Source organism: Lactuca sativa, chromosome 2, assembly GCF_002870075.4.
Source record: "Lactuca sativa cultivar Salinas chromosome 2, Lsat_Salinas_v11, whole genome shotgun sequence".
Classification (NCBI taxonomy): Eukaryota; Viridiplantae; Streptophyta; class Magnoliopsida; order Asterales; family Asteraceae; genus Lactuca; species Lactuca sativa.
In genome coordinates, this window is record NC_056624.2 from 30,128,663 (window position 1) to 30,141,824 (window position 13,162).

Sequence of the window (13,162 nt, forward strand, 5' to 3'; positions counted from 1 at the left end):
TGGTTCACTGAAATTATCGGGCTTGTTCAAGGGTTCAGGTATATATCTCCCTTTTCTCATCCAAGAGGTTCTTTCAGATAGGCCGACGGTTTCGTTTCCATTATCAATAGGAGCATCCCAGAAATACTCATCACAGCCATCAGCATTGTCTTCGTTAACAATAGCTGTGAGTTCAGCTGTTTGATGTTCGGTTACTCCAGTCACCTTGTATACTTGATTTGGAGTGGTCCTGACCTTTTGATACACAACAGCCTTTTCTACTAATTTCGGGGACTTTTGTTGGGACAATCTAGCGAATTCCACAGAGTTTTCAGAAATAAGATTTTTGTGGTTTTCAGTTTCGCTTTTAACAAATTCTGAGCAGTCAACCGTATCCTCCACAGAAATTTCACTCATGTTTTCGTCCTCGTTAAGCTCAGATGCATTTTCAACATCGATTTTGTTTTCTGAGCTTACGTTGGCGTTTAGAGAGTCAAATTTTTGCATGGTTTCGGTTCTCAGTTTAAGTCGGTCATTTTCGTCCAAAAGGTTTTTGAGCATGTCCTTGTGGTCTTTGGACTTAATGAAGGACTCAATTTTGTCCAGTCCATACATATAGGTCGGATTGACATCATCAGACGATATCACACTCTCACAATTGTAGGCTTCGGCATCGATTTCATCCTCCTTAAATTCTAGAAAGGGCAAAATCATGCGATGGATCTTTTGGCCTATCTCACAATCCAAGTGAAGTTGAGTAATATTGGAATATAAACGTTTAGCTATTAAACAAAAAACATTTCGTTGTTTTAACAATTTCAAATTGTCTCTCTGTAAATAAATGTTTTCGTCTTTAACTTTAATTAATTCCGACTCTTTTAACTCAATCCACATTCGCCGCTCCTCACTCTTCGACGCCGCCCTGCTTAATTGATCAGTCAGGTTAGAATTGGTGACTCGAGTTTGAGTTAGGCTACTATTTAAATGAGAAATTCTTGTATTAATATTTTTTAGTTCTTTCTCGTAAGAGGATGGTGGTACTTTAGATGAAATAAAAGCAGATTGTACCTTCTTTATCAGTTCATCGAGTTCATTGAACTGCTGGCTGAGTGGTTTGGCCGTAAAGCACATATCCTCCTGCACCTTCGGTCCATTGCTTCCTCCATCGGTGTTGTATCCCCTCATTTGAGACACTTCAGTCACCATGAAGCATTTTCCACCACTGCTTTCCTCCTTAGCCACATATGCCTTTCCATGAGTAGGCTTCCTCACTTCTTCGTCTTCTGAGTCAGTAGACCAAACTTCAGTGCTACCGAACTCATCGTCATTGACCGAACCCTGCACAATAAGAGCATTAATAGAAGGGTTAGCGGTAGACTTCTTCTTTCTCAACTCATCCAATCTCTTCTGCAGCACAGCTTCCTCATCATTTCCATTGTCCTTTTCAGCCATCTTCTTAAGAACACAGTCCTTAGCGTAGTGGTTCTTGCCACCACAATAGAAACAGCTTACTCCGGAATCGCCATCTGCTTTCGGTTCCTTTTTGGGCTCCTCAGCTTTCGGTTCATTGTTCGCTTTTTCCGAGCTGTAACTCCCCTGCCAGTTTCGGTTTTTGTTGCTGGGGAATCTCTTCTTTATGAACCTCTTAGGATTGGATACCATCATGGCATAATCCTCAGTTGAGAGGTCATATTCTTCCAAGTTGAGCTCTTCATCCTCCACCACAGCTTTACTTTTAGATAGGAGGGCCAACGAACCAAGACTGGAGACAACATTCTTCTCTTGAACCACAATCTTCTCTTGGGACTTTAGAATGCCCACCAGTTTCGCCAAAGAATATGATTTAAACTGTTCATGGGCTTTGACTGTGGAAACAACTGCTCTCCATTCAGATCGCAGTCTGTTCAAGAAAGTAACCTTTTGTTCGATGAACTTCCTTTCAATGTCGTGTTTGATCATCTTGCTGAGAAGATGATTGAAGCGATCAAACGTCTGGGTCACAGTTTCTTCAGCCCCTTGCCTGAATTCACCAAATTCAGATAGAAGCAAGGTTTGGATGGAATGTTCAAGATCTTCGTCTGTGGAATACAGTTCGCGAAGTCTATCCCACACTTCCTTCGCCGTAGTGCATGAGCTGACTAGCCTGAATGTGTCGGACTGAAGGGCGAATCTGATCAACCTAAGTGCCTTAATATTGCACTGGAGTTTGTCTTTTTCATCTTGCGCGATATTCGTCACGTCCTTGAGCAGATCATTGTACTCTTTTTGCGTCTTAATGATTCTGGACGTCGTAGAATGAGAAAACGGTCCACTGATGATGGCTTCCCATATGAGATAACCATTGTCCTCCGATCCAATCACATAATCTTCGAAATGATGCGCCCATACTTCATAGTCATGGGTGTACAAGATTGGAATCTTTGTCGTCGAACCGATGCTGTTGGAAATATTAATAGGGTTTGATTGCGTTGCGTCCATAATGATCGTAACAACCTGTTCAAAGATCAGACTTGTAATAAAGCAGATTAGGGCAAAATAATAAATACTAAGATACGTCAATTAAGATGACGGCTCAATAAATATCAATGATTGCGGAAAAACCCTAATGGAAATCTTTTTCACAGAAAAGATGTGTATTGATTACACAGCCTCCTGCTCTGATACCAATTGATGGGATTAAAACAACTTTTAATCTAAGAAGATCGATTAGATCTTGAACAAGTATATGAATTTAAAACAGTAAAAACGCAATAATAAGAACAAACAGCTTGAATCAAACGTGTCGAATGATTAAATAAAATCCTTAGAAGAGCTCGATTAAGAACATCAACTGTAAAGGATTAGAGGATTACAAGAACGATTACAGAAAAAATTATTAGTGCTCTTGATCAATCGCTATTTCGATAATCTCTAGAATCTTAACCTAATATGCATGCAAGCATTTAACTTATATACAATACATAAAAGGCTCTCGGTTGGACAGGCCCAAACCGGAGAATACAAGGCTAATCAACGAGCCCAAACGACGCAACATCAAAACTCTTTTCAGCCCAACAGGTAGGCGTAGCTCACCTACAGCGAGTTTTTCGCACAACTGGGCTTTGTTGGAGCAGCATTCCCGAGCCGAAAGGCTCTATTCTTAGGGCTTCGGGAGCCTCGGGGCTTACTTCGGGTGCTAGGGGGTTTACCTGGACTTTAGAAGGGGAGTTTTGGGGCTTAGAGAGAGAAACTACAGAGAGAAAGTGAAGTTGGATGGTGTGGAGAATGAAGGGAACCCGACACCTCTATTTATAGGCTATCTGGAAACTTGACTCATCGAGTCCACCTCCAACTCATCGAGTCTATTGCCAGGTGTCAGCATTCTGGTGGCGAAACGTGTGTGGCCTACATTGTGCCACGTCACCCTTTTGCAGCAGTACCCTTCCGACTTCTAAACCCCGTAATTTTTGCATACGAGCTCCGTTTTTTACGTTCTTTATGTCAATGCGTAGGTAAAAACAAGATCTGCATTTTGACTCCGTTGGCTAATTCTCGACTGATCTTAAATTTAACAGTAGGAGGAGATTATAATGTTAAATGTCGGCGTAAAATTAATAACTTCTACATACGGACTCCGTTTTCGTTTGTATTTTTATCATTGAGTTCCTACTAATGAGATCTTCAACTCTCATTTAGGCCGTGTAGGCCAAAAACCGATCAAACTGAAATTCGAGTTTCGGGCTATGCACTACTATGTCAAATCTTAGAAAATTCATAACTTCGTCATACGAAGTCAAATTTGGGTTTTCTTTTTTGTTGTATGGTCTCGATTTAACGTATACTACAACTTTTGTTTAGATCACTAAGGTTAAAAAGCTATTTATCGTAAATTCACTATTTACGTCTTCCCGGTGTCGTGTCGGTTCCGTTGCGAAACTTCGACGGGTCATAACTTCTTTGTTATAACTCGGATTTCGGCGTTCTTTATATCCCCAGAATCCTTGTTTCGAACACTACAACTTTATGTAAAGATATCGGGCTTATCTCACACTTTAATTTTGACGCTTATTTTTAGTCTTTATTAATTATACCTTTATAATTAAGTATAAAACACATAAATTCATATAATTTATATAATACTCAAATATTTCATCTTTATTACTTCAAAAGGAATTAAAATAGTTGACCTAGACTATTACATCGTCTACCAATGCTTAGTCCCGAAACACGGGCGTTACAAAGACCCAATGACCGGATTCTGAGTTCGCATCATCAGACACATACATATTCATACATGGAGACAACACATAAATAGTACCAAAACACACACAAAAAAAATCGGATAAAAAATACAGTGGAAAAAATTAAAACCCTACAAATAAGAATCAGGAATGATTGTAATCCAATTAGCATTTTATTTGTTTGTGGGAATAAATTGTGCAAATATTATTTTTAATGATAGCAATAGAATTGAAAAACATTTATATGAAGTCTGAACTCAAAAGAATTGAAGAACACTCATATGAAATCTGGCATACGGTATCCAATTCAAATTTGAAAGAAAATAATTCCTGATTTATTGGGATTACGTTGATAATTGATTGTTGATTCTACAGGATTCATCATAATTATAACATATTTGAGCGGGAAAAAAACCAGGAGGATATAATCGAGGATATAACATCATACGACACAATTTACACTCCTTTATTAGAATAAAAAAAAAAATACCCTTCCAAGGCTTTATTACATCTCAACAAGTTGCTTTCTGTTTCACCAAATTTATCTCAGCAACAATTAACAACTCCAAAATAAAGCATATATTTCCCCTCATAAAAAAAAAAACAAAGGAAATTCAATAATTTCTTTCGAACAAAGCACATACGATATCCATTATTACATAGCTTCTTTCAAACAAAGCACATATCATCTTCATTACATAGATTCTTTTGAACATAATAAAGAAACTAATTGGAATCCCAGAACTAACATATCTACTTAATGACTTAAAAGGGTAATATATTTTTCGATTTATACAAATTTGATCACTGAGTTTTTTTTTGTCCACATTTACCCCTTCAACTTGTTAAACTGTACACATCCAGTCCTTATGACCGGTTACTCCAGGTTAATCGGGAAAAATGACTTATTAGGGTAATATATTTCTTATTTTGTACACATTTAGTCCTTAATATTTTTGTACACTTTTAGTCCTTAATTTTTTTTTTGTTTCAAAGTAAGTCATTTTTTGTTTTTGTACCAATTCAGTACTTATGAATGATTTATTTAGGGTTTTTCTCACGACATCTAACATGAGACTATTATTGATAACAGAGACGGTTCTCTTTGGGTGCCCGTAGTGGTACCGACAACCCCTGCTTTTTCTGTACGCAGTATAAATTTTTCGATATTTTTCAAAAAAAATTTTCTACTTATCGACAACACCTACTACCAAATCCTGCGTCCGTCCCTGATTGATGAGGTGTTTGGGGTTGTTGATGCTTATCTCCATCGCGGCCTCGACTGCTTGGTTGCATATGTCTTGTGGTTTGGCTTAGGTTTTGTTTTCCGAACATCGTAACTTCTTCATACGATATCTGATTTTAACGATTTTTATATCTACGTGTTTGTTTGTTAAGTCTGCTATAACTTTCGTTAAGATTACTCTCGTTAAAATATAATGTGTTTTTACTTACGATTTTATAAAAAACATCCATACATGCATTCATAAAAAACGTATGAATATAAACATCGTAATTAAAAAATATATATTACTTTTTAGCGGGAGTAATCTAAACGAATGTTGTAGTAGACTAAAATACAAACGCAAAGATATAAAGATCGTTAAAATACGAGATAGTATGAAAAAGTTATGATGTTCAAAACACATGACCTAAGCAACCAAGTAGTCGAGATTGCAATGGACATAAGCATCAAAAGACTAAAACACCTCGTAAATGGTTGTTCCATGTAAGATGTTGTGAGAAAAAATTAAAGAAAACATTCATAATTATTGAATAAGTACAAAAACCAAAAAAATTATTTTGCAACAAAAAAAATTAAGGACTAAATGTGTACAAAAATATTAAGGACTAAATGTGTACAAAATGAGAAATATATTATCTTATTAAAACATTTTTATCGGTTAACTTGAAATAACCGGTCATAAGGACTGAATGTGTACAGTTTAACAAATTGAAAGGGTAAATGTGCACAAAAAATAAACTCAGTGACCAAATATGTACAATTCGAAGAATATATTACCCTTTTAAGTCATTATCCCATAGAAAAACAACTGAAAATTCCAAGAATATAGATTTACTTTGAAATATATATAGTATAAAGTGTAGAGTATACTTTTGGGACTCTCCTACAGCCACCTCGACCTATGTAAGACAGTGGTGTAGTATACTAGCTGGATTTTGGACTGAGCAACTTAAATATACGGATAGTTGTCTTCAAGTTTGCTTTCAGCTTCAAGGAATCGTAGTTGTTACTTTTGAAGACTGTACTTGTTATTTGTATCATTTTCTTCGAATAGTGGACAGCAAAAAATCCTTGGCTTGGTAATCAACAGATGGCATGTAAGTTGACCAGGAATAAACATTTTTGCAACAACAATTTTACATGAAACATATTAAATATTTGATCAAGAAAAATCAATACAATCACAGGGTCACCTCGTAAAAGAGGAACCGTGTGACTTTTGGTTTTGGTTTTCACTAAAGTTGTGTTTCTAAATGCTTAAAAAAAAAAAAAAAAAGTACAAAAAAAAAAAAAAAAAAAAAAGTATATTGAAAGGACAAAACATCCAATAGTGAAAAAAGAGAGGTAACCTTGGAATAAAAGGACCGGCTACCACCATCTAAGGAAGACGGTAAGAAAGAAAATATGTGCTTCGTGTTGCGCCTTGCTGAGGTTCTACTTCTTAAAGGCATCAAGCTTTTCATATCAAACTTTTCTCTATAAACACGAGTGTTGCCATAGATAATTTCATCATATGAAACATCCTCATCAGCAACATGCACATCGTTCCCATAATCACAGATACAAGTTGTAATCTGTTGGACGTCTTCTTTGTAGATAACATGTGCCCCACATCTCACTGATTCCACACCATATCCTAATGTTACAGTCATGTCAAGATTACCTTGAATATGAGACCAGTCTTCAGGTTGAATATCATGATATATCTGCTGAAAGACACCCAACGGGATATAGCTAATCCACAGATTTGTATTCTCGGTTGTTTCAGTTGCATTAACCTCCGGCTTAGGAATGGCAGCTCCATCCTTTGTAATTCTGAAGATGATGAGCGGAGGAATATTATATCTCGACCACTGGTAAGTAAACACGCCACATACCACGAAACCCATGATCTCAGTATGCCAGTTCTGAGGTAACTTCAGTCCTATTCTGCACCCATCCATTTGTTTTTCAAACCAGCTTGGAATCATACTTCCAGGGATAGTAATACTTAATCGATGATCTACAGCAGCGCATTTCTGTAATTAACCAAAACAATCATGCATTGTAAAACAATATAAAAGTTGCGTCCAAGATATGAGGAGCAGAAAGCCCAGGTTTGCTAAACATGACATAACAAAACATGTTGTACTGCATTTGGGACCATACAATGACTGATACTGTGTGGATGTCCAAATAGTGAGGCTAACCATTTCTTTACTATTACAAATGTTAAAGTGATAAATATTGCAATTTTTGTCCTGCCTAAAAGCTTTGATCAAGATTGGACATGGACCAGTCCTGACCCTAGAGCAGTGTAAATAAATTAAATGATATTAGAAAGATAGAGATGAACCACCTTAATGAAAGATAGTTGCAGCATGTTATCAAGGTATCTTTGATTCTCTTCATCCTCTAAGAGTTTCTGGTTATGACTCAGCCATATCTTATACAACCAGTCACACTCTTTTGATAGATCTCCGATCATTCCCAGTGAGCTACAATTATTTGCTTTCAATACTTGTATGCTTGATGGAAGCCCACACAGTCTTCGAAGTCGGGGGCACTCATTCACCTCTAGGCGTTTAAGACGAGAAAGATGGCAGATGCTTGAAGGTAACTCAACTAACTGAGAGTTGCCACTTAAATATAATTCTTCCAAGGAGGACAGTTCATCAAGATTTTGGGGGAATTTTTCCTCTTCAATTTCTCTCCAACTGAGATTTAGGCTTTTCAAGGAAGATAAACTTGTCAAACTATGAAAGCCAACAGGCTCACGTGGGCTTCGAATGTCATACGTAAATCCTAGCCATAGCTCTTCTAACATTTTCATGTTTCCAAGCTCCTTTGGAAAATCTCTCAGTTCCTTGCAGTTATGAAGGTGAAGGCATTTAAGATACTTTAACTCGCATATAGAGTTTGGTATGTTCTCAAGATTCGAACAGTATGTGAGATTCAAGAAGCTTAGGCTAGACAAGTATCTGATTGATGATGGCAGTTCTTTTATTGTATAACAAGCAGAAAGATTTATATGTGATAGCTTAACCATACATGGGGAGACTTTTGGGAATCTTTCAAGACTATAGCATCCCGAGAGAATTAGAGTCTCCAAGGATTCCATCTCAAGCCTGGATGGCAGACACTTGAGCCCAATGCAACCACTCATGTCCAAGTAAACAAGCCCTCTATGAGATCCAAGAGACTCATGAACCTCCACTAAACTCCTACAACATGACAAAATTAGCCTCACGATATTCGGTGACTCGGAGACATCTGGAAATGATGTGAGCTTGTCCATGCCTTCGAGGTGGATAAATTTCAAGTTCGGTAGAATCTGACAAGACAAGTAAACAGAAATTGATGAATATATAAATATATATATATATATATATATATATATATATATATATATATATATATATATATATATTGAGATCTTTTGCATTCAATACAAATAGAAACCTTTGCTTGTCAATGTAAATAACTATATACCTTTCGTTCCTTCCATAAATGGTTGATGCTTCCATTGGCTATTTCAAGCCCAACAAGCTTACACATATGCGCTAAAGGCAAAGTCATGAACGGGTACTCAGTCCAACGAAGCCATATCAACTCATCAGGGAGAAATGTAGGTTGGGTAGAAGTAAATTTCCCGTCAATATCAAGTAACCGAAGATTTTGCATGCCTACTAAAACATAGGCACCAACATGGCATGAATTGGCCGTCATCATTATGGCTTCTAATGCTTTTAGCTTCTGCTACAAAATACCAGACAGTAACTAAATTGTACCCATTCTAAAAACATACACTAAAAGTATAAAAGAAAGCAACTTTATAAAGATAGTGATTAGTTTTACCTTCTTTCCCTTGATGATTTTATGAATTTGTTCAGGTTTCCATACCCTGCTATCCGGGAAACTCTCATAAACTATTTGCCAACCCATTTCCTGTATGAGATCATGCATATGTAGCCTTTTATTTGAAACGGTTATAAGAGATTTTTCAATAAGAACACTAATCCCTATCACCGGGTCAAAACCAAAGCTATCGAGTACTCTAGTTACATATTCTTCATTTTGGTCCTTGTAGAAACATGCAATGTCTAGGAATATCTGTTTCTCAGAAGCATCTAGTCCATCAAAACTTAACTTCAGTGTCTCAGTAATCTTATCAATTGATCCTTTGCCTAGTCTATTTAAAGCACTTTCCCACACACTTAGTTGCCTTCCATGGAAGAATGAACCTAAAACTTTTAGGGCTAGAGGAAGGCTGCTAGCATAGCGTATTGCACGATCTGAGATCTCCTCATACCCTTCAGGAGGGCTACTTTTCCGAAAAGCATGCCAACAGAAGAGCTCACCAGCTTCATTCATACTTAAAAAAGCAGGCTTGTAGATGACATCTGCATCTGATAGCAAATGCTCATTTCTAGTGGTTATAATGATTCTACTTCCAGGGCCAAACCACTCATGTGTTCTGGCTAGGAACTCTAACTGCTTATCATTATCCACGTCATCAAGAACTAGAAGAACCTTTTTATGGCAAAATCGTTCACATATCATGTTGGCTCCATACTCAGGATTCACAGTCGGATAACCAACACTCACTTTACCAGAAGGATGCATTTGATATAAAATATCGCTTAGAATCTTTTGTTGTAAGGCACATACATCTTTTTTACTAGAACTATTTTCTCTAACATCTTCAACAAAGCTACAACCCTCAAAATTATGCTTAATTCTTCGGAATAAAGCATGAGCAAGAGTTGTCTTACCAATTCCTCCCATTCCCAATATCCCTACCATGTGGACCTTTTCTGTCGCTTCCATATCCAATAATGGATATAATTCATCTATCCGAGACTCGATACCAAATAGATGTTTCTCCAAATCACGAGGTTGTATGCTGTTTGATATCTTTGCAACAATTGCCTTGAGGATGGCAGATTCACCCCTACATATTTCCCCATTGTAAGCAAGTTAGTTTGGGGATGTCAAATAATGATACAATTATAATTTATAAGGTTAGCATAGTAAATAGACGAAAATTGGACTCAGTTGGTTAATAAAATGTAGCCCATAATACAGAAAGATTAGAACTGTAAATAGATGAAACCGCAACTCATTTGGTTGATATAAATTAGCCATAAAAGGTACAAAATCTTAATCATTGGTAACAAAATAACCTGGTAGAATGATAGAAATTACGTTCATAAATGCCTGTAAGTAAATGAAGCAACAGATCTAGGAAAACTAACCCATTCCCTGTTTCCTTGATATGCCAGCCAGACAAACCGGCAGCTGCAGCTAAAGCTTTCCTCCAGTTTTTCACTTTCTCCATCTCTCCCTTAAACTTGTCCTCGTGTTCCTGAAAGGCGGAATCGAAGTCATTTTTCTGTCCACGTACATCGGATGGATCTACATGATAGAACACCGGTAAAACAATCTGTCCCATCTGATCTCGGCATTCCATGATTTTGACAAGCTCATCCAAACACCATGAAGAATCCGCGTATTTTTTAGAGAAAACAACCACAGCAAACCTCGATTCTTCAATGGCTTTCAGCAGCTCCCGGGAGATCGGTTTCCCTTTATCGAGCGCCTGATCATCTTTAAACACAGATATTCCTCTTTGACTTAGAGCAGTATAAAGATGATCTACAAAATTATTGCGCGTGTCTTCGCCTCTAAAGCTTAGGAACACTTCATGTGTCCATCTTCCAGTTGGTACAGAAGATGACGAAGATGGAGACGACTTGAAAGGCTCCATCGAAGGATTCAAGATATTCGAACAACATACATACTTTAATTTTTAATGGGCATCCTCAACTCTTTAACACCTATGGCTTCGTTTTTGTCTTTGACTCGGTACATCTTCTTTTGTTAGTTTAAATATCCAAAAACCGCCCACAGATTCATTAAAACTAAAAATTTAATATAAAATTGTAAACATTAAATATTTTATTAAAATAATACTTTTAAATATGTGCATAGATGAATAAATTAAATATTTCAATATAGGAAATTAGCATATCTATTCTAAAGATAAATGTTGATGGCTATTTCTTTTCGTCCCTTTCATTTTTTCTAATTTTTCATTTTAAACCTTTATTTTCTATATTTTTATTGCTATTTACCATTATTTTATAAATTGACATTTTACCCCCTCCTTTTACTTTTTTTTTTTCATTTTAAACATTTTTCTTCTATGTTTTATTGCTATTAACCCTTATTCAATAAAATGACATTTTACACTACTCTACTTTTTAAAATGTCATTTTTACTGTTGGATTTTGCATTTTTATATAGTTACTTTTGCCCCTTCATTTTCTAAGTTTTCATGTTTGTTAGCGATAGTATATATAATATGATTTTCCTATAATTACCACCCTTCAACTTTATAAAATATCATTTTGACCCATTTAGCTTTAAACTTTGTAAAATGTGTCTTCACGCCTTCGGCTTTAAACTTTGAAAAATTGCTTTGACCCCTTAGGCTTTGAACTTTTGTATAATTTGATTTTCATTATTAACTTCTTATGTATGAGTTCAGTTTCATTCGATGGTATAAACCAGAGTAATTCGGTGGCACCAACCTTCTATATTAATCTACCAATAGATGCAACATTGTTTTACTTTTATCAATACAATCGTCAAAACTCAACTTAAACCGGTTACTGCCGCCACAACGCGTGACGGGTAAAATCCTAGTTTTTATATAAAAATTTTAATTTTACATAAATACAAACGAAATAATTAATGATCAGGCAGTTGAATCTATACTAATAAAACAAATTATTGAGATATTGTAAATAATGTTGAAGTTGATAAAAAAGTTGACAAAGAATGCAACGTGTAACGCCCCAAATTTCCAGAATAAAATTATAAATTTTCAAATAGAATAAACAACCATTTTTGTAAATATGTCCAAGTTAAAACCATTTGCTCATAAACCAAATTTCCAAATCAAGTTATAAGGGAAAACAACACGGAACCTCGAATTATAAAACTGTTGATGTACATGTGCAGAGTCCCGTCTTCGTCATTCGAGAAGTACTTGAAAAACATTTTAATCCCCAACTGCAAGTCAAAGCTTAGTGAGTTCACCCAAAATACCCACAGAAGAATACACATATAATGCATGCACACATGAGCCATTAGTATGTCTGGGTCACCTCGCAAGGCCTACATGATGCGTGGACTGCTCTATTGAGCCTATAGTTTATTGGACCGTCTCGCATGGCCTAAAGTCTGACTAGATCGCCTCGCAAGGCCTACTATACACTGGACAACTTGGGTATCTTGTCCTATAACACAAAGCAGGACCGCCTCAACCCTACCATAATATGTCGACATATGCAAATAGATAAACAATAACCTACAAGCACATTTAATCATACATATTTAATAATCTAACAGATCACTACAGTATACCAACATCCTATACACAAGGACACATACTACAGTACAAAGTATAGTGAGAAAACTCACTCCGCAACCTAGCACATAACAGTACATCTCACACAATCCAAGAACTGGTGCTACGAGTCACCTATACCATAATCAAGGAACAATTCTCAATCCAAAATCCAAAACCCTCCAGTAAAAGTCAACTTAGTCAAAAAGTCAACAGTCAAAAGTCCAACAATCGGTCACCATGTCGTGACCAAGCATTTTTACGTTGTTATGATCTCATGACAAAACAGTCACGAAGACCACCTAACACCACGTTATGGGA

At 36.4% G+C, this 13,162-nt stretch overlaps 1 protein-coding gene across 3 annotated transcripts; it reads right to left on the reverse strand.

The window, feature by feature from the left end:
• Positions 1 to 6,198: 6,198 nt before the first annotated feature.
• Positions 6,199 to 11,281, reverse strand: LOC111917359 (TMV resistance protein N). Of its 3 annotated transcripts, XM_023913049.3 has the most exons (6): positions 10,683 to 11,281; positions 9,283 to 10,378; positions 8,917 to 9,183; positions 7,784 to 8,758; positions 6,795 to 7,463; positions 6,199 to 6,520 (listed from the first exon to the last, which is right to left on the reverse strand). In XM_023913049.3, exons 1-6 carry the CDS (start codon positions 11,192 to 11,194, stop codon positions 6,452 to 6,454), a joined length of 3,588 nt encoding a protein of 1,195 aa, XP_023768817.1. In that variant the 5' UTR covers positions 11,195 to 11,281; the 3' UTR covers positions 6,199 to 6,451. The 3 variants fall into 3 exon arrangements, with proteins under 3 accessions (XP_023768817.1, XP_052624248.1, XP_052624247.1); XM_052768288.1 differs by having other exon boundaries at positions 6,199 to 7,463; positions 8,917 to 9,180; XM_052768287.1 differs by having other exon boundaries at positions 6,199 to 7,463.
• Positions 11,282 to 13,162: the final 1,881 nt, after the last annotated feature.